We start from the raw sequence: 20,204 nt of genomic DNA, 5'->3' as shown, positions 1-20,204 counted from the left end.
CCTAGAGCAAAGGGGCTACTTCACCATGAATTGTTCAATGGCATTCATATTCATACACACATTTTCTCGACGGTGGTTGGTATACAAGTAAAATAGGGTGGGGTCACTTACAGGGAGCTCAGATGGAACTGGTTCACTTGTGGCAGGGGCGGAGTCATAAGTGGGGTTAACAATGTTGGGGTTGCAGATGGCAGGGTTGCAGTCTGGAGGCGTCTCGTCCTCTTCCTGCAAAAGAGGGCAAATGTAAATGATCAAGTTCGAGGTTCCCCATGTTTTATTGTGCGTTAGCTTCTGAACAAACAGAATATCAGTAAATAGCTGATTGCCTGCAATGAGACAAAAAGTCATTGTTGCACAACATTCAAGACATTCAACCAACACACTCACCTTAAAGTAGTGGAACTGGAATGGTTTGGTCTTGTGGGTGTAGAAGTGGTAGCCTACAAACCCAGCCACAGCCATCAGCGTGATCAGCAGCACAACTCCAATCCCCATCCCTGCCTTGTGACCCGCGTGGAGCTGGGGGACCAGTCACAGATAGGGTCAGAAGTCAGACACAGGAGTCTACCAATACCTGACCTTACCAACTGATTTAGGATCAGTTCTCACAATTTGAATCAGTCCTAATCTTAAACTATAAATCTGATCAAGGACCAGTAGTTTAGCAACATCTCGTCAGAGATCAAGGAGAGAAAATAAGCAGAAAAGTATGTAATAATCTCACCACTATCCAAGGGGGTGGGGCTTTGAGGGGTCCCTGCAGCACATGGATGATCCCATTGGATGCCAGGATGTCGGAGTCGACGATGAAGCGGTCGTTGATATAACGGGAGGAACTCTACGGAGAGAGATCAGGTTGGGACCAGTTTGAGCTCACAGACTACAATTATGAAGTCAGACTTTATTTTCAGTGGTAAACTGTTCTATAATATGTGGTCTATGAGGCTGGTTCAGTAGCTCATTTTCACATTTTCTCAAACATCTTAGTCCAATCTAGGAGACCTGGTTAACCAGGGAAACATAAAATACATTCATATGACGGGGACTGAAAATCAACAGAGAACCTGAGTGTGATACAGTGAGTGAATGAACAAAAGTACAGTAAGTACAGGGTTGATGTGTACAAGTACTGTAGCTCAATGTCTCACCAGGGCCTTGGGGTTGAGGAAGTCAACAATACCCAGGACAACGAGGCTTTGGCCCAGCCGGGTGCGGATACGGCTGCCGTTGGTCAGGTCTTTCAGGGCCAAGGCCCGGCCCTCTGAGAGATGGTACTCCATGTCCCTGTGGGTCAGTGTCTGGGCGATACAACACAGGAGAGTTGAGTGTACACATTTATACATATGCATGTTCATATACGTCTGAGTAAGAGCTCTATTCAATCTGGATCACTGAAGCGGTACAGATCGGTCATTTCCGATTGGGCCGACATATGCAGCGTTTACCAATAATGCAGTCTCCGCTAACGTGGGAAACCATGTGTTTGATGTATTTGACAGCATTCCACATATTCACCTCCAGCCATTACCCTGAGCCGGTCCTCCCCAATGAAGGTGCCACCAACCTCCTGTGGTTATATTTTTAACAAAAAAATGTTTCTCTGCAAAAATCTGGGTAAAAGATTGAAAGGAATGTGAGTCTAATTCAGTGTATTTAGTAATTGCTTGCTTTTCTAAAGTCTGCCAACTAAGATAATTAGACAAGCTAGCTATTCGGATTTGCGGGAACTGGAACACACTGTCGTACACGTCGATCCAGAGCATCCCAAACATGCCCAATGGGTGACATGTCTGGTGAGTATGCAGGCCATGGAAGAACTGGGACATTTTCAGCCTCCAGGAATTGTGTATAGGTCCTTGCAACATGGGGCCGTGTATGATCATGCTGAAACATGAGGTGATGGCGGCGGCAATGGGCCTAAGGATCTCGTCACGGTATGTCTGTGCATTTAAATTGCCATCGATAAAATGCAATTGTGTTCATTGTCTGTAGCTTATGCCTGCCCATACCATAACCCCACCTCCACCATGGGGCACTGTTCACAACGTTTACATCAGCAAGCCACGCGATGCCATACACGCTGTCTGCCATCTGCCCTGTACAATTCATCCCTGAAGATCACACTTCTCCTGCGTGCCAGTGGCCATCAAAAGGTGAGCATTTGCCCACTGAAGTCGGTTACGACGCCGAACTGCAGTCAGGTCAAGACCCTGGTGAGGACTACGAGCACTCAGATGAGCTTCCCCAAGACGGTTTCTGACAGTTTATGCAGAAATCTTTTGGTTGTGCAAACCCCCAGTTTCATCAGCTGTCCAGGTGACTGGTGTCAGACGATCCCGCAGGTGAGGAAGCCGGATGTGGAGGTCCTGGGCTGGCGTGGTTACGTGTTCTGCGGTTGTAACTAACACTTTTATTTCATTATTATTATTTTGGATATTTAAACAGGACAAATCTCTATGGGCATGATGCCTCTGGTGGTAATGTACAGGGCTGTGTGTGAGTAGCTGTGTGAGACAGTGTATACACATGTTCGGGTGTGCATCATAATGCATGTCAGTGTGTCTGACAGGGTGTTCTTGTACCTGGTTCTGGTACAGTCCGGTATTATCAGGTACAAACAGCGTGGACTGGATGGTCAGGTTGCTGAGGCGCTTCATAAACTGTTTTCCTGACACGGACATCTGGGAGTAGTTCAGGATTTGCTGCAGGTAAAAACGACACCGGATCAGTAACAAACCACTGTGAGTGAACATACAATAAATCAAAACCTGAATAGAATGATACCATTTAGATACTCACAGAGAGGAAGTTGGAGAAGGTGGGCTTCTCAGTGAGAACCTGCAGGAGGTTTCCAGTGCAGGAGTATCCATCTCCTATATAACCTGCTTTACATTCACATTTCACCTCTGGAGGGGGACACACACACCTTATGAAACACCTTAGAAAACACATTTTTCACACATAAAGAGGGCTGTCTTTCTCTCCCTATTTCCCTCCCCTCTCAATTATTCCCTTCTCTCCTTTTCCCCTCTTACCCTTGACCCTGTAGCAGAAGGTGTCCCAGGTCTCACTGAGGTTGTTGCGTAAGCCGTAGTCTACGATGCCCACGTGACCAAAGCCACACTTGGGGTTGGAGTAGGTGGTGGGGTAGGCCACTCTGGCCTGGTCCAGCCAGCTAGCCGCACACAGGTTGAGCCCAGCCTGGAGACAGAGGGGTAGCATAGTAGGTGTTCGTCAGTCTGTGTGGGTGTGTGTGTGTGTATGTATGTATGTGTGGGTAAATGTGTTAGTGTATCTTTTCTGGTGTGTGTTAATGTGTGTGTGTTCACCTGCTGTGCATAGGAGAGCTGTGTGTACGTGGCGATGGATCCCCCCTCTCCTGTGCAGGCCTCCTGGGCCGATGTATAGTTCAGCTTGTACTGTCCCTTGTTGGACCGGAAGTGGAACACACCGACTGTGCTGTCTGGTGGGAGGTGGGCACCAAAGATAGAAGATGTAAACATCACAGCATATCACACACCACATGTGTGCGTTTGGGTCTTGGAAAAGAGCTATACTGTATACAGTGCCTTGCGAAAGTATTCGGCCCCCTTGAACTTTGCGACCTTTTGCCACATTTCAGGCTTCAAACATAAAGATATAAAACTGTATTTTTTTGTGAAGAATCAACAACAAGTGGGACACAGTCATGAAGTGGAACGACATTTATTGGATATTTCAAACTTTTTTAACAAATCAAAAACTGAAAAATTGGGCGTGCAAAATTATTCAGCCCCTTTACTTTCAGTGCAGCAAACTCTCTCCAGAAGTTCTGTGAGGATCTCTGAATGATCCAATGTTGACCTAAATGACTAATGATGATAAATACAATCCACCTGTGTGTAATCAAGTCTCCGTATAAATGCACCTGCACTGTGATAGTCTCAGAGGTCCGTTAAAAGCGCAGAGAGCATCATGAAGAACAAGGAACACACCAGGCAGGTCCGAGATACTGTTGTGAAGAAGTTTAAAGCCAGATTTGGATACAAAAAGATTTCCCAAGCTTTAAACATCCCAAGGAGCACTGTGCAAGCAATAATATTGAAATGGAAAGAGTATCAGACCACTGCAAATATACCAAGACCTGGCCGTCCCTCTAAACTTTCAGCTCATACAAGGAGAAGACTGATCAGAGATGCAGCCAAGAGGCCCATGATCACTCTGGATGAACTGCAGAGATCTACAGCTGAGGTGGGAGACTCTGTCCATAGGACAACAATCAGTCGTATATTGCACAAATCTGGCCTTTATGGAAGAGTGGCAAGAAGAAAGCCATTTCTTAAAGATATCCATAAAAAGTGTCGTTTAAAGTTTGCCACAAGCCACCTGGGAGACACACCAAACATGTGGAAGAAGGTGCTCTGGTCAGATGACACCAAAATTGAACTTTTTGGCAACAATGCAAAACGTTATGTTTGGCGTAAAAGCAACACAGCTCATCACCCTGAACACATCATCCCCACTGTCAAACATGGTGGTGGCAGCATCATGGTTTGGGCCTGCTTTTCTTCAGCAGGGTCAGGGAAGATGGTTAAAATTGATGGGAAGATGGATGGAGCCAAATACAGGACCATTCTGGAAGAAAACCTGATGGAGTCTGCAAAAGACCTGAGACTGGGACGGAGATTTGTCTTCCAACAAGACAATGATCCAAAACATAAAGCAAAATCTACAATGGAATGGTTCAAAAATAAACATATCCAGGTGTTAGAATGGCCAAGTCAAAGTCCAGACCTGAATCCAATCGAGAATCTGAGGAAAGAACTGAAAACTGCTGTTCACAAATGCTCTCCATCCAACCTCACTGAGCTCGAGCTGTTTTGCAAGGAGGAATGGGAAAAAATGTCAGTCTCTCGATGTGCAAAACTGAGAGACATACCGCAAGCGACTTACAGCTGTAATCGCAGCAAACGGTGGCGCTACAAAGTATTAACTTAAGGGGGCTGAATAATTTTGCACGCCCAATTTTTCAGTTTTTGATTTGTTAAAAAAGTTTGAAATATCAAATAAATGTTGTTCCACTTCATGATTGTGTCCCACTTGTTGTTGATTCTTCACAAAAAAATACAGTTTTATATCTTTATGTTTGAAGCCTGAAATGTGGCAAAACGTCGCAAAGTTCAAGGGGGCCGAATACTTTCGCAAGGCACTGTATATATCCTATATATTCTTATGCAGACTTTAAATGAAACTCCTATAGAAGGAGTGTACAGTATGGCGTACCCTCGTAGTGAAGGTCGGTACACTGGGCGTCAGAGTGGCACTGCCCGTTCTCCTGGAGACAACGGTTCACAAGAAGCTCCTTCACCTCACACGTCACACCGTCCCCGATGTAGTTATCTTTACACACACACTTCTTCTTTCCCTGTAGACACGCACACACACACACACACACACACACACACACACACACACAAACACACACAAAAGACGAATTCATATTTAAAGCAGACAAATAGCTGACATGCTAGGACTATTGGCGGTACGCTAATAAGTTACCATAGCAACCCCTGTAGTACCCATGGCACCCCGTGGCTGACCCCTTACCGGCCCAGTCATGGTGCAGGTGGCGTGCTCGTGGCAACCCCCGTTGTCATCGACGGAGCAAGGGTCTATGGGCCGACAGATGAAGCCGTCTCCAGAGTGTCCCTGAGGGCAGGCACAGCTCACCTTCTCCCCCTTCTGACTGCACTTAGCTCCCTGGGCACAGCCACCGTTCCAGAACTTACACAGGTCGGCCACTAGAGTGCGATGGGGAGGAGGAAGGAGCAGCAAAAGGAGAAATTCATGACACAGAAGAGAAGCAGTGATCAACAGTGATGTACATAGTTTCATTTGCTTATACACAGTATGTGTATGTGTGTATGTTGTAGTACTCCAGTGTTGTCTCTGCAGGCCATTACCTATGCAGCTGATGCCGTCTCCCTCGTAGAAAAGTTTACATACACAGGTGTTGTTCTCTTTACATATGCCGTTCTGAGAGCAGGTTGGCGAGCAGACTGGACCCTCCGCTATAGGGAGAGGGGATGAAGGGTGACAGGAACAGTTAACATCAAAGTTTAAATGATAAATATCAGTGTTTTAAATGTAGTAGAAACTGCCATTTCAAGATGATGGCTCTTGGGCTTCCTTTGTGTGGTGGACATTTTATAACTTCTGGTTCTTTACCTAGTTGTGTCTCACAGCGCTGCCCGGTCCAGCCCTGTTCACAGAAACAGGAGCCTGTCCCTTTAAGGCCTTCTTCACATGACCCATGCTCTGTGCAGTTACATGCTGAGGAAAAAATGACATATCACAAATCAGGTTCAAGATTCAGTATGGAGAATGATTCAAGAGGATACTAAATTAAGCCACACAGGTTCAAGATGAAATTCTTCACACAAGGTAGCACAACTAAATCTTGAGATGAAGGTATCCACACTAGAGCGCTACACACCTGTGCAGTCCGGTCCATAGTGGCCTTTTTTACACAACTCACAGGCGTCGCCATGGAAACCAGTGTCACATGTGCAGTTACCGTTGCCTAGGTGACCGTCATCACACTTTCCATGGTTCAAACAGGGAGATGTATTCCCGCCAGGACAAACTTGAGGTAAACACGAACAGGAAGTCAAAGGCATGATGGGAAACAACTCAGACCTGTGGTCTTTCACTTCAAACACCTGCTTTAATAAATGCCAATCACATTTCTGAGACTGCATGAGACTTTTGGAGCTAGTCTTTGAGAATTACATTCATTATGGGGTTTTCACCACAAACTGTCATTGTTGTCCTATTTATTAGGCTGCATTCCAAATAGTACCCTGTTCCCTAGTACATCTGACAAGTATTGCACTATAAAGGGAATAAGATGCCATTTGTGATGCAGTCTTGGTATGATCAGGGAGATCTAAGTCAAATTTTGGGAGTTCTTACCCAGACAGTCACGTCCGTAGAAGCCAGCACAGCACTTGGGTTGCCAGAGAACAAAAGTACATATGGCCTGGCAGCCTTTATTCATATTCACTATCATGTGCAGGTCACATTTCTTCACCTCCTGCAGAATACATATACAGGGGCCGTTTTTAGTAGGGGAGAGATGCAAGTGTTGTATTCACATATCGGTTACGACGGGTGGATGGATGAACAGATACCTTGAGTTTGGACCCAGGGGGGCAGCGTGTTGATGATGTGCAGAATGCACAGGGTAGCTACCACACAGGAGAAACACAGACAAAACATTCCAAGACAATAACAATTCTAATCACCTTATTCCACGGTAGCAATAAAAAAAATCTACTGCATGATATGGTCACACTCACCGGGAAATCTACAGTTTCCTTTCTGTCACAGCGACCCCCGAGGCTTGGCGGGTTCAGCAGACAGTCGATCCCATAGGCTATCCCACCGTTGAAGAGGAGGTGCCTCTGGATGATTCGGCAGTTCCCGTCGTTGAGGAAGATTTCACCCTGTGCAGAAAAGTACATCTCTCAGAAAATCTCTCAATCTTTCAATCCCATACATCTGTCAATCCAAATACCACAAGATGGCCTTACTTTTTTTGGGCCTCGAAATTGATTTGATTCCGCATGTTAGTGTTGTACAAACACAACTCTACTTTGTTTTACTCACTATGTTGTCCAGCCCTCCACAGTTGGCTTTGAGTTCGGATCCCTGGAGCGTCCGTATAGGATCGATGTGGACCAGCTCTGTTGCATACACCTTGGTGTCTCGGAGGATGTGGTATTTGAGGTACTCCAGCAGGTGTCCTCTATTCTGTGTGTTGTAAAGGAAGTCTTTCTGCTCCTGGGGCAGTGCGGCCATGGCGCGGTCTGACGGCAGGAACAATGTCACGGGCTGGTGGAGGGGGTCGTTCACCATTGCCAGCACATCGGTGTCCTGCAGGGAGAAACAGAGAAGAACACCTTCTTTGACACTTTTCAGGGGAGAAGTTTAAGATTGTTATTCTCAGAATCCATAAAGGAAATAGGAACTTCACTGGGACAAATACTAACCAACAGCAGTTTGTAGAAGGTCTTGTAACCATTACCATCAGCCACATCAGTGAGGTTCAACTGTGAAGGGAGAGATGGAGAGGGAAAGAGAGAGGGACAGGGAGATGGTGATGAGTTATCCAATGATGGAGTGTTTGACAGATTTCAACAGGTATATTGATTACAAATAGTCTTTATCTTTGTACATACTGGCCCCTCTATCACATCAGCCTTCTTCAGGCTCTCTGGTATCATGAAGGTGTCAATCTCATGGATGATCCCATTGATGCTCGGGTCATCACTGTGCACCACTTTCACCATGTTGTTGATGAGGATGGTACCCTATAAACAAGGACAGGAGACCTCAGCTCTCTCACCACAACCATGGAATCTCTTCCTCAAATGTAGCAGAGAAACCAGATGCAACATCTGTGCATACTATACTTCTATACTTCTCAATGTATACAGTGCATTCAGAAAGTAATCAGACCCCTTGACTTTTCCATATTTTGTTACGTTACAGCCTTATTTAAAAAATAATAATAATAATCCTCATCAATCTACACACAATACCCCAAAATGTCAAAGTGAAAACAAGTTTTTATTCATTTTTACAAATGTATTAAAAATAAAAAACTGTGCTTTGATCCTTTGCTATGAGAGTAGAAATTGAACTCAGGCGCAACCTGTTTCGATTGATCATCCTTGAGTTGTTCCTACAACTTGATTGGAGTCCACCTGTGGTAAATTCTATTGATTGGACATGATTTGTAAAGGCACACACCTGTCTATGTAAGGTCCCTCAGTTGACAGTGCATGTCAGAGCAAAAAAAGAAAACCATGAGGTCGAAGGAATTGTCTGTAGAGCTCTGAGACAGGATTGTGTCGAGGCACAGATCTGGGGAAAGGTACCAAAAAAATGTCTGCAGCATTAAAGGTGCCCAAGAACACAGTGGCCTCCATCATTCTTAAATGGAAGAGGTTTGGAACCACTAAGACTCGTCCTAGAGCTGGCTGCCTGACCAAACTGAGCAATCGTGAGCAATCGGGGGAGAAGGGCCTTGGTCAGGGAGGTGACCAAGAAATAGATGGTCACTCTGACAGAGCTCCAGAGTTCCTATGAGGAGATGGGAGAAACCATCTCTGCAGCACTCCACCAGTCAGGCCTTCATGGTAGAGTGGCCAGACGGAAGCCACTCATCAGTAAAAGGCACATAACAGCCCACTTGGAGTTTGCAAAAAGGCACCTACAGAGTCTCAGACCATGAGAAACAAGATTCTCTGGTCCAATGAAGCCAAGATTGAACTCTTTGGCCTGAATGCCAAGCGTCACGTCTGGAGGAAACATGGCACCATCCCTACGGTGATGCATGGTGGTGGCAGCATCATGTTGTGGGGATGTTTTTCAGCGTCAGGGACTGGGAGACTAGTCAGGATCGAGGGAAAGATGTACTGAGCAAAGTACAGAGAGATCTTTGATAAAAATCTGCTCCAGAGCGCTCAGGACCTCAGACACGGGCGAAAGTTCACCTTCCAACAGGACAACGACCCTAAGCACACAGCCAAGACAACGCAGGAGTTGCTTTGGGACAAGTCTCTGAATGTCATTGAGTGGCCTAGCCAGAACCCGGACTGGAACCCAGTCAAACATCTCTGGAGAGACCTGAAAATAGCTGTGCACTCCCCATTCAACCTGACAGAGCTTGACGGGATCTGCAGAGAAGAAAGGGAGAAACTCCCCAAATACAGGTGTGCCAAGCTTGTAACATTATACCCAAGAAGCCTCGAGACTGTAATCGCCGCCAAATGTGCTTCAACACAGTACTGAGCAAAGGGTCTGAATACTTATGTAAATGTATTATACATGTTCATTTTTTAAAATACATTTAAAAACATTTAGAAAAGCCTGTATTTGCTTTGCCATTATGAGGTATTGTGTGTAGATTGATGGAGTCTGAATACTTTCCAAATGCACTTTATAAATAATGTCCAATCCATCATGATAATAAATTGAATCTAGGATAATAATCCAGACATTGAAGCAACCAATAGAATCCACTGGGAGTGTTGTAATCTCCTTGGTTACCTCAGAGTAGGTGATGGTCAAGACGTCTCCCATGAGAGTGGTCAGGTTTCTGGGCGTGGTCAGGTCGCTGGCCAATAGGGTATGACATGACACAATGTGGTAGCGAAGAATCTTGGCCTTCTTCTCTCTCTTTGAGGGATGCCTCAACTCTTTTGCCTAAGAGCAAGTCATGAGACAAGATAAGATCAGTACACACACAGGTACATAAACACAGGCGCATACACACACACTTTCCTACCGTCTCCCCCTGGCCGAAGGCCTCAGCTGTTGGAGCAAAGACTGTGAATGGACCCCGGCCCTTCAGAGAGATATCTGCCATCTGAAAGCAAACAGCGTTCAACCAACAATATCTTTAGTTAATTTTCTATTATTTATATCAACAGTGATTGTGTTGTGCCTTTCTTACTAGGATGTGTAACTTAATACAGAACATAAATAAAAGTGTGCTACTGTCAGTGAGAGACTCACCATCAACCCAAGATAGAAATCCCTCAGTTTCCTGGTGAGAAGCTCCTGTAGACGAAAAAGACAAACACTGATCAATGGTCAAATGAAGAGTGTGAGTGAGTGAGTGTGTGTGTGTGTGTGTGTGTGTGAGAGAGAGAGAGAAATAAATAAATAAATTAAGTGAGAAAAGAGGTGTGAGCTTACATGGGGTATGTACGTGCACTAACAAATGGCAATCAAATGTAACTTTTACTTAATCATGCTATGTGTAGTCTCCTCTCCTGCTCACCTTGCCCACAGTGCCTTTGCAGCTAATGCCGTCGCCCACATATCCATTCATACAGGTGCAGCTGCGTTCCCCTGGACCAGTCATATTACACCTGGCGTACCTGTGGCAGTCCCTTTGTTTCTGCCAAGAGGACAACCACTCTGTGACACTGTTCACCACACTGTTACACTGTTCACCACTCTGTTACACTGTTCACCACACTGTTACACTGCTCACTACTCGGTTAAACTGTTTACTACACTGTTACACTGTTCACCACACTGTTACACTGTTCACCACTCTGTTGCACTGTTCACCACACTGTTACACTGTTCACCACACTGTTACACTGTTCACCACACTGTTACACTGTTCACCACACTGTTACACTTTTCACCACACTGTTACACTGTTCACCACACTGTTATACTGTTCACCACACTGTTACACTTTTCACCACACTGTTACACTGTTCACCACACTGTTACACTGTTCACCACTCTGTTACACTGTTCACCACACTGTTACACTGCTCACTACTCGGTTAAACTGTTTACTACACTGTTACACTGTTCACCACACTGTTACACTGTTCACCACACTGTTACACTGTTCACCACACGGCTACACTGTTCACCACACTGTTACACTTTTCGCCACACTGTTACACTGTTCACCACACTGTTACACTGTTCACCACTCTGTTACACTGTTCACCACTCTGTTACACTGTTCACCACTCTGTTGCACTGTTCACCACACTGTTACACTGTTCACTACACTGTTATACTGTTCACCACTCTGTTACACTGTTCACCACACTGTTCACTACTCTGTTACTCTGTTCACTACATTTACACTGTTCACCACACTGTTACACTGTTCACCACTCTGTTACACTGTTCGCTACATTTACACTGTTACACTTTTCACCACACTGTTATACTGTTCACCACTCTGTTACACTGTTCACAACTCTGTTACACTGTTCACCACTCTGTTGCACTGTTCACCACACTGTTACACTGTTCACCACTCTGTTGCACTGTTCACCACACTGTTACACTGTTCACCACTCTGTTGCACTGTTCACCACACTGTTACACTGTTCACTACACTGTTACACTGTTCACCACTCTGTTGCACTGTTCACCACACTGTTACACTGTTCACCACTCTGTTACACTGTTCGCCACACTGTTACACTGTTCACCACTCTGTTACACTGTTCACAACTCTGTTACACTGTTCACCACACTGTTACACTGTTCACCACTCTGTTACACTGTTCACTACACTTTTACACTTTTCACCACACTGTTACACTGTTCACCACTCTGTTACACTGTTCACCACACTGTTACACTGTTCACTACACTTTTACACTTTTCACCACACTGTTACACTGTTCACCACACTGTTACACTGTTCACTACACTTTTACACTTTTCACCACACTGTTACACTGTTCACCACTCTGTTACACTGTTCACCACTCTGTTGCACTGTTCACCACACTGTTACACTGTTCACCACACTGTTACACTGTTCACCACATTGTTACACTGTTCACCACACTGTTACACTGTTCACCACACTGTTACACTGTTCACCACACTGTTACACTGTTCACTACATTAACACTGTATTGAGGGAGAGATTAGAGATGTACCGTTCGACAGAGGTTGATAACCGTACAAGACTCCTTCCCATCTCCTGTGTAGCCTTGGCTGCACACACACGACGTCTGGATAGAAAACATGAAATAAGTCAGTTCACTGTTTTACAACAGATTGATGGACACCGAACACACATGACGGGCCGACCAACCAACTTACTTTGTTAGGTCCGGTGTGAATACAGTCTGCATTCACATGGCATCCTCCTTTACCGTCCAGGCAGGGGTTAATCTCTGAGGGAAAATAAAACCATGTTTAACATAGTTTGGGTCTAAATCGGCTCAAATCATTTCTTACCGTTACTTTCAGTGGTAGCCCAGCCCGAGATAACAAAACGAACAAACACAGCTGAAACTCAACATTATTTCAGAACCTGACCTGTCAAAGTGTGCAGATTAAAGATGCACACTTACGTACACACACCATCCCATCGCCGTGATATCCCGTGTTGCACACGCACTGCCTGCGTCCAGGGAGAGTCCTCTTACACACAGCGTGAGGACTGCATCCTCCGTTATTGTCTTTGCAGGCATCTTTCGCTGCACACACACACACACACACACACACACACACACACACACACACACACACACACACACACACACACACACACACACACACACACACACACACACACACACACACACACACACACACACACACACACACACACACACACACACACACACTTGTTACACCTAGTTTCCTGTGTGGTAGTCATGTATAGTGTAATAGCAGTTCAGGTACCAGTATAATAGTGCATGCCGGAAAGTGACAGGAAGGATACCTTTGCAGTCAGTGCCGTTACCCTGAAACCCTGCCAAACATTCACAGCGACCTACTACACATCTGTGGGAGAGATGCAAAAGAGGAGAAGAGATGGAACCACAGTTTGCAGCTAAGAGATGTAAGAACCGTTTCTCGGGCCTGATGTGCTGAGAGGGTTTGATTTCAACATAAGTCACATCATAGAGCGATGGGAAGCTGAAGTCAGAGTGAGTTCACTCACATTGCACTGGTGTGGCACTTCCTGTCCCCACAGTTCTCTTCTCTCATGAACTCTGAAACACAGCATACAGGAATGACGAGTTACAGTGTTATGAGATGATCCTATAACATTGTTGAAATGCCCATGTGACTTCTACTTGTAATACATGTGTTGTTTTTTTGGCATGTCTTTCTGTCAGTTAGGGGTGGGACTCTAGTCCCTTGGTAGGACATGTCCTGGGCGGTGGCATTTGCATCCCTTGCCTTTGCGACCATGGAAAACACATCACGCATGTTTTTGTTGACGTCGAACTGTTTGTCAATGATAAAACAAAATGCAAGTCCTCTGTACTGCAAAACGGTATTTGTATGTATTCTTTAAAAGTACTAAGGGTATGAAAATGGTCTTGTCCCAGTAGTGATGAGTAAAGTCGCAGTGACATGTTTTGGGAATTTAGAGATATCTATTATTTGAATTCTAGAAAGTAAGTAAAAGTATTTCATATTTGTATGGATTAATAAAAACAAAGAAGGCTATTAAAATGCTTTTCATTTTATATATGTATATAATACAGTGGGGTCAGAAAGTGTTAACACTCGTACCAGGACACTTTAGCCAACAACCTGGTTATCCTCTGCCAGGAGGCTGAAACTTGGCCACAAGTGGATCTTCCAGCAACACAATGACCCCAAGCTCACATCAAAATCCACAAAGAAATGGTTAGTTGGCCACAAAATCAACATTTTGCAATGGCCATCTCAGTCTCTGGACTTGAAAACCTGTGCTTTGAATTGAAGAGGGCCGTCCATAAGCACAGATGAAGGATATCAAGGATCTGGAAGGATTCTGTATGGAGGAATGGTCTAAGATCACTCCAAATGTGTCCTCCAACCTCCAAACATTTTACAAAAAGGCTCAGTGCCGTTATCCTCGCAAGGTGAGGTATTTAAAGTTATTGAAAACAGGAGTGTCATGTCATTAATTTTTACCCCTACATTTTTGAGAAACAATTACCATTACTTGTTAAACATAATCGCACACCAGCATGGCTACCACAGAATTCTGCAGCGATACGCCATCCAATCTGGCTTGAGCTTACTGGGACTATCATTTGTTTTTCAACAAGACAATGACCCAAAACCTCCAGGCTGTGTAAGGGCTATTTGACCAAGAAGGAGTGATGGAGTGCTGCATTTTTTAAATTGAACCTTTATTTAACTAGTCATAAGAACAAATTCATATTTATATGTGGGAACTCCAAGCATTCCAGGTGACTACCTCATGAAGCTGGTTGAGAGAATGCCAAGAGTGTGCAAAGCTGTCATCAAGGCAAAGGATGGGTACTTTGAAGAATCTCAAATAAATATATTTTGTGTGCTATTTCATAGTTTTGATGTCTTCACTATTATTCTACAAAGTAGAACAAGTCAAAATAAAGAAAAACCCTTGAATGAGGAGGTGTGTCCAAACGATTGACTGGTATTGTGTAAATACATAACATTTTATTTTAATTCTCACGAAATGCCACCACAACTCAAGAATGACCCTCCTGCGCTGTGGCCCACGTATCAGGCAATGACCCTGTCATACATACTGGAAAGATTAAACTCGCACAACTTAAAGTGCTACCAGATGCAAGGAGCTAAAATTATACTAATTAAAAATAAGAACAACACCAGCACATATACATTCATACAGTACATACTGTCATCACAGGCGACCCCTCTCCAATACGCATCACACTCGCATGTCCCATCTCCATGGATACCGTCGTTGCACCGGCCGTTCTTACACCTACAGTCTGCAGAGAGAGGGGGGTTGAGAGCAAGAGAGAAATATGCTGATGATAGTAGCATATATAGAGATTGTGTTTCTGTATTACAAAAGCATCCCAATGTTGAATTGCTGGATTCTATATTGTAGTGGCAAGTTGATAGTGGATATATCTTGCGACAGTACCTTGGTCACAGTGGACGATATTTGACTACACTCTTAGAAAAAAGGGTTCCAAAAGGGTTATTTGGCTGTCCACATAGGAGAACCCTATGGGGACAGCCGAAGAACCCTTTTGGGTTCCATGTGGAACCCTCTGTGGAAAGGGTTTTACATGAAACCCAAAAGGTTTCCACCCAACAGATTTCCAACCAAAAAGGGTTCTTCAAAGGGTTCTCTGATGGGGACAGCCGAAGAACCCTTTTAGGTTCTAGATAGCATCCTTTTTTCTTAGGGCTTACAATACATTACTACAGTACCTTGGTCACAGTGGATGCCGTATTTGCCCTCCTGGCACGTTTCACAAGCAGTCCCGTTGAAGCTCTTGTTACACTGGCAAACCCCTGTACCGTTGGTCCTGTCCTGGCACATCCCGTTCCCATTGCAAGGCTGGCCTTTGGGCCCTGGACACGGCTCACAGTGCTCCCCGTAGAACCCGCCACAGCACCTCCGCACCTACAGGGGGAGCTAGAGTCAATCACTGGGACAGGCACTTCTACTCTCACTTCCAATTGACGTAAAGGTAGAGTATGAATGCCTGTCAATTCCCTCACTCAGGTAGAGCTTCTCTGGACCCTTGTTGATTCCTCTTCTTGGATTTAAAGCATTGAATATGTCAGAAATATGCAAACACAAAACAAATGATTTTAACAGTGCTTTTGTTTCTACACCAGTAATCCATTCTAGACCAGGGATGCATGCCAAATTCCACCCTATTCCCTATGGGCCCTGGTCAAAAATAGTGCACTATATAGGGAATAGGGTGGGACACAGTCCGAAGTGTGGTCGTATTCCAGTGATTCCAACGCAGTGCTAGTGGTGCTACTGGTGTCTCACGTACAATGGTAGTGTTCTTGCAGATGGTCCTGCAGCCGATGCTGAGCAGCCGTTCCCCCTGGTAGACCCGACTGAACATACACTTTTTCCTGACCAATGCCTGTAGGGAACACAGCCATAACACAGAGAGTAATTCATGAAACATGACAGCCATTTTGGATCCACTATAAGGTAGCTGGATATACTTGAAAGGTATCATACTATTGTGGTAGCTCCAGTTGGACAGGAGTTGAGTTGTGGGTAGAAGCAATCTTGACACAATCCCTTCAGACAAAATATAAATCAATTATTATCTGAGAAAATGAATGTCAAATGTTTAGAAAAAGGAAGAAAGGGGCTTTACCGGAAATGTCTTGAATTGCTGGATGTCGCAGCGATTTTTGGTGATATCTAGTACTGCAGATAGGCCGTGGATCACCCCTTTACCTCCCAGGATGTCTGACACATTTACCTGGGCTTCATTCACAAACAACTACAGAGTAGAGAAGAGAGAAAAAAAGGAGAGGACTCAAACAGTAGCAGACTATAGCCAATATGGCTGATATAACATTAGTAGAACACCAACAGAATTCCCAGAGCATCCCATAATAATAATACCTTGTCATCCCTGGGTAAGATGCCTAGCTGGTAGGAGAACCCCAGCATGGTCTCCTTGTAGGTTCCACCCAGCAGGTCTACCTTCATTAACCTATCAGACAGCACTATGTGGTACCGCGTCGTATTCAGGTCCTGACAACAACCAAAACACACACAGTACTACAGTTCATACATTATATAAGCACGCACACTCGCAGCCACACACACACAATGTGTACCAACATTTAAAAAATCGTTTGAGGTACCATGGTGTCTGAAGCGGTATTCTTGAGGTACTCGAGGACAGCGCCGTCTGTTGGAGCGAACACTGTGTAGGCCGAGGCCTGCTCTATCTCTGCTGTCAGGTTGTGATGCTGAGAGGGAGCCGACAGAGACAGACATTTTCCTCAGATATGGCTGCATACGGAATCACACATATTTTCATGGAGAACCTTATTGAGACATTGATAAAGCTGGGGTTGTTCATCAGAGTGCTCTGTTCAGAAATAGAGTTTGGGTGCTGTACGAGAGTGTGGATGACTAGAATGGCAGCCTTATAATGTACATACGACAAGGTAACTCTTGAACAGGGAGAACTCTGGCCTCCGTGCAAGCAGCTCCAGCAGCCCCTCACTGAGACTCCTCTCTGGAACCAACACTGTGTCAATAATGTGGATCAGTCCATTGGTTGAAGCCACATTCGCGGTTGTTATGGTGGCTCCTCCAATCACTGTGGACTGACAGACAATACAGGGTTAACTTCAGGTCATGTGTTACAGTATCACAGTTCCTGTTCACTTCAACCTTCGGATAAAACCTGCCTCTAAACTCACCTCATTGGTCATAGTAACAGGAAGAGCCTTCTTCAGAACGGAAGTGAGCTGCAAGTTGGAGGACGCATCGCGTAGGTCATCTAGTGAGTAGACACCTTGGATCATGTGATTTCTATCAGGGGATAATCAGAAATAAGGACTATCACAATGGAAGAATCTCAGTGCCTATAGCAAAACGTTTTTAAAAGTTGTCCAAGGGAAAATAAAATAGACGGTTCTTATTGGACAAGTCCAGGTAGTCTCTTCCTGTTTTAGAAAACATCATTTCGTTTGGTGCCTAATAAATATGACCCAGGTCTTACTTGATGATACTGGGTAGGTTCCCCTGGGTTGTCCAGAAGTCCTTGTCCTCTTTGGTCATCTTGTCTGTAGCTGCTGTGGACGGCACCAGCAGAGTTATGTTCTGACTGTTCATGAGTGGCAGCTGGGAAATGCCTATGTCCTGGGAGAGGGGAGGAGACGAAAGAAAATACTAAATGTCTTGCCGACCTAAAACCGTACGACCAGCCTCTTACAGGCATACTAGCAGGCTAGCAGAAGGTCATGGTGAGTTGTGAATATGACCTTATGCAGATTGTAGCATGATGGACTACAATACCCATAATGCTCTGTAACCATATCCGGTTGTATCTTACTAAACATTCCTGAAGCTTACACTATGCACTCTTAGATAAAAGGGTTCCAAAATGGTTTTTGGCTGTCCCCATAGGAGAACCCTTTTTGGTTCCATGTGGAACCCTCTCCATGTAGAAAAGGTTCTACATTGAACCAAAAAGAGTTCTACCTGGAACCAAAAAGGGTTCTTCCAAGGGTTCTCCTATGGGGACGGCTGAATAACTCTTAAAGGTTCTAGATAGTGTGGTGTGACGTCTCATTATTGATACAGGAAGTCAGAAGTGAAAATAAGTTGCTTCTTATTCAGACAATAAAGAATATGAACAACAGCATAAACAACAGGGGGGGAAAAAAAAAAACCTGCTGTAAATGACAATGGTCAAACTCACAGTCACCCATTTGGCGAACTCAGAGACATCAGGAAGGGCCATCAACTCCTACAGAGACACAGTAGAGGTCAGGTTTGTTATTCAGATCAATGTAGGTATGTCAGTCCCCCAATCCACAAACATATGTACCTACCTGTCTTGGCAATAAGATAGGAAGTGCTCACCTGTCCCACGTTGCCGTAGCACGCCTCTCCGTCACCTGTGTATCCATCCTCACACACACACTTCCATGCACCGGACACGTAGAGACAGCTTGCCTGTAGGAGAGAAAGTAGATCAAAGTTCACGAGGTCAAAGACTATCATCACAGTCAATCAGTATTATGGTCGGTGATTCTATTGGTTCAATATCGTGTTGGCCAATGAGAAGTAGCGGGCACCCACCAGATAATGACAGCCGCCATTTTGTGCCACGCACGGATTGCTCGCCTCGCACTCCCTCCCATTGCCACGGAAACCACTCTTGCACGCACAGCCGCTCTGCATTTGGAAATAGGAACATGCATAGAATCAACTGGAGACTTTGGGCTTTATTGAATGGATGGTTAAGATAGATGGTAAGGGAGAAAATATAGAAACAACATTGCATTGAGTCAATCAAACTGTTTTGGGAGTTTGATGCCCTACCCCTCTCACCTGTCCAGGGCCCACGTAGATGCAGGTGGCATTGGGATGGCATCCCCCTCTGTCAGGGCCCAGGCAGTCATTGATAGGCTGGCACCCATCCTCATCCATCCTCCATCCTGCCAAACATTGGCATGTGTGTGAGACTGGCCCTGTCTTTATACACTTGGCCTGTAGGGGGCAATGGAGAGCACAGTCAGAACAGCTCAGTACAGAAAGCAGGCTACCATGCTTAGGTGAAAAAAAGGTTCAATTGGAAAAGGTACTGAAAGACGTTGATGGTGAGATGTATAGTTTTCGTACATTGTTTATGTGTTTTCTGTGCTTACATTCACATCGCATCCTCCACGGTGCGGAAGGGCACAGGGTTCTGTATACACGCACGTGATCCCATCGCCTTGGAAACCAGGGTTACACACACACCTTCACACACATAAAAAAAACATGCCTTTTACTTAGAACTAACTTTTGCAGGAGGGACAATCTTGGATACAAAACACTGTTGTCATGAGAATTTAGAACATTGAGTGAGAGAAAGGGATTCTATTGTTATACCAACATCCCCAACAAGGCCGCAGTGAAGCCTGCACACTCACCTGACTGCCCCTCCGTTGAAGTTACACTCTGCGTGGGCATGACAGAAGGTCACCTGGGGGCCACAGGCCTGGGTGTGGCGCTCACAGTACTGGCCAGTGTAGCCCTGCTGGCAGGAGTCCACCTTACAACGCCCTTCTGCCTCGGGACGGTTATCACACACACCATGGATACAGTCACAAGCTAGGGACAGAGGGGGAGAGACACATCATCAACATGAGACAGATGTGTCCCTTTGTCGATATAGATACGTCTAAGACGGGGG

At 45.1% G+C, this 20,204-nt stretch overlaps 1 protein-coding gene across 1 annotated transcript in view; it reads right to left on the bottom strand.

The window, feature by feature from the left end:
* Nucleotides 1-20,204, bottom strand: part of stab2 (stabilin 2) — a 35,379-nt gene that overhangs the window by 660 nt on the left and 14,515 nt on the right. Inside the window, exons 23-66 of the mRNA XM_042298011.1 lie at nt 19,942-20,122; nt 19,675-19,768; nt 19,358-19,516; nt 19,106-19,201; nt 18,887-18,979; nt 18,723-18,770; nt 18,021-18,160; nt 17,719-17,830; nt 17,455-17,622; nt 17,152-17,259; nt 16,907-17,038; nt 16,653-16,781; nt 16,511-16,573; nt 16,314-16,409; nt 15,733-15,928; nt 15,186-15,281; nt 13,502-13,553; nt 13,280-13,341; nt 12,906-13,031; nt 12,652-12,725; nt 12,486-12,560; nt 10,835-10,954; nt 10,567-10,611; nt 10,337-10,417; nt 10,099-10,254; nt 8,223-8,354; nt 8,034-8,093; nt 7,651-7,917; nt 7,341-7,487; nt 7,173-7,229; nt 6,955-7,075; nt 6,476-6,625; nt 6,208-6,312; nt 5,943-6,050; nt 5,587-5,780; nt 5,263-5,404; nt 3,330-3,463; nt 3,036-3,201; nt 2,800-2,906; nt 2,583-2,702; nt 1,149-1,298; nt 725-838; nt 388-519; nt 112-225 (exon numbers count right to left, since the gene is read on the bottom strand). Of these exons, the coding sequence (XP_042153945.1) occupies nt 112-225; nt 388-519; nt 725-838; nt 1,149-1,298; nt 2,583-2,702; nt 2,800-2,906; nt 3,036-3,201; nt 3,330-3,463; nt 5,263-5,404; nt 5,587-5,780; nt 5,943-6,050; nt 6,208-6,312; nt 6,476-6,625; nt 6,955-7,075; nt 7,173-7,229; nt 7,341-7,487; nt 7,651-7,917; nt 8,034-8,093; nt 8,223-8,354; nt 10,099-10,254; nt 10,337-10,417; nt 10,567-10,611; nt 10,835-10,954; nt 12,486-12,560; nt 12,652-12,725; nt 12,906-13,031; nt 13,280-13,341; nt 13,502-13,553; nt 15,186-15,281; nt 15,733-15,928; nt 16,314-16,409; nt 16,511-16,573; nt 16,653-16,781; nt 16,907-17,038; nt 17,152-17,259; nt 17,455-17,622; nt 17,719-17,830; nt 18,021-18,160; nt 18,723-18,770; nt 18,887-18,979; nt 19,106-19,201; nt 19,358-19,516; nt 19,675-19,768; nt 19,942-20,122 (5,222 nt within the window). The remainder of the gene's footprint in view (nt 1-111; nt 226-387; nt 520-724; nt 839-1,148; nt 1,299-2,582; nt 2,703-2,799; nt 2,907-3,035; nt 3,202-3,329; nt 3,464-5,262; nt 5,405-5,586; nt 5,781-5,942; nt 6,051-6,207; nt 6,313-6,475; nt 6,626-6,954; nt 7,076-7,172; nt 7,230-7,340; nt 7,488-7,650; nt 7,918-8,033; nt 8,094-8,222; nt 8,355-10,098; nt 10,255-10,336; nt 10,418-10,566; nt 10,612-10,834; nt 10,955-12,485; nt 12,561-12,651; nt 12,726-12,905; nt 13,032-13,279; nt 13,342-13,501; nt 13,554-15,185; nt 15,282-15,732; nt 15,929-16,313; nt 16,410-16,510; nt 16,574-16,652; nt 16,782-16,906; nt 17,039-17,151; nt 17,260-17,454; nt 17,623-17,718; nt 17,831-18,020; nt 18,161-18,722; nt 18,771-18,886; nt 18,980-19,105; nt 19,202-19,357; nt 19,517-19,674; nt 19,769-19,941; nt 20,123-20,204) is intronic.

The sequence above is a fragment of the Oncorhynchus tshawytscha genome, linkage group LG15 (genome assembly GCF_018296145.1).
Source record: "Oncorhynchus tshawytscha isolate Ot180627B linkage group LG15, Otsh_v2.0, whole genome shotgun sequence".
Classification (NCBI taxonomy): Eukaryota; Metazoa; Chordata; class Actinopteri; order Salmoniformes; family Salmonidae; genus Oncorhynchus; species Oncorhynchus tshawytscha.
The sequence above is the reverse complement of the archived record's forward strand: the minus strand, read 5'-3'. Positions and strand labels throughout refer to the sequence as shown.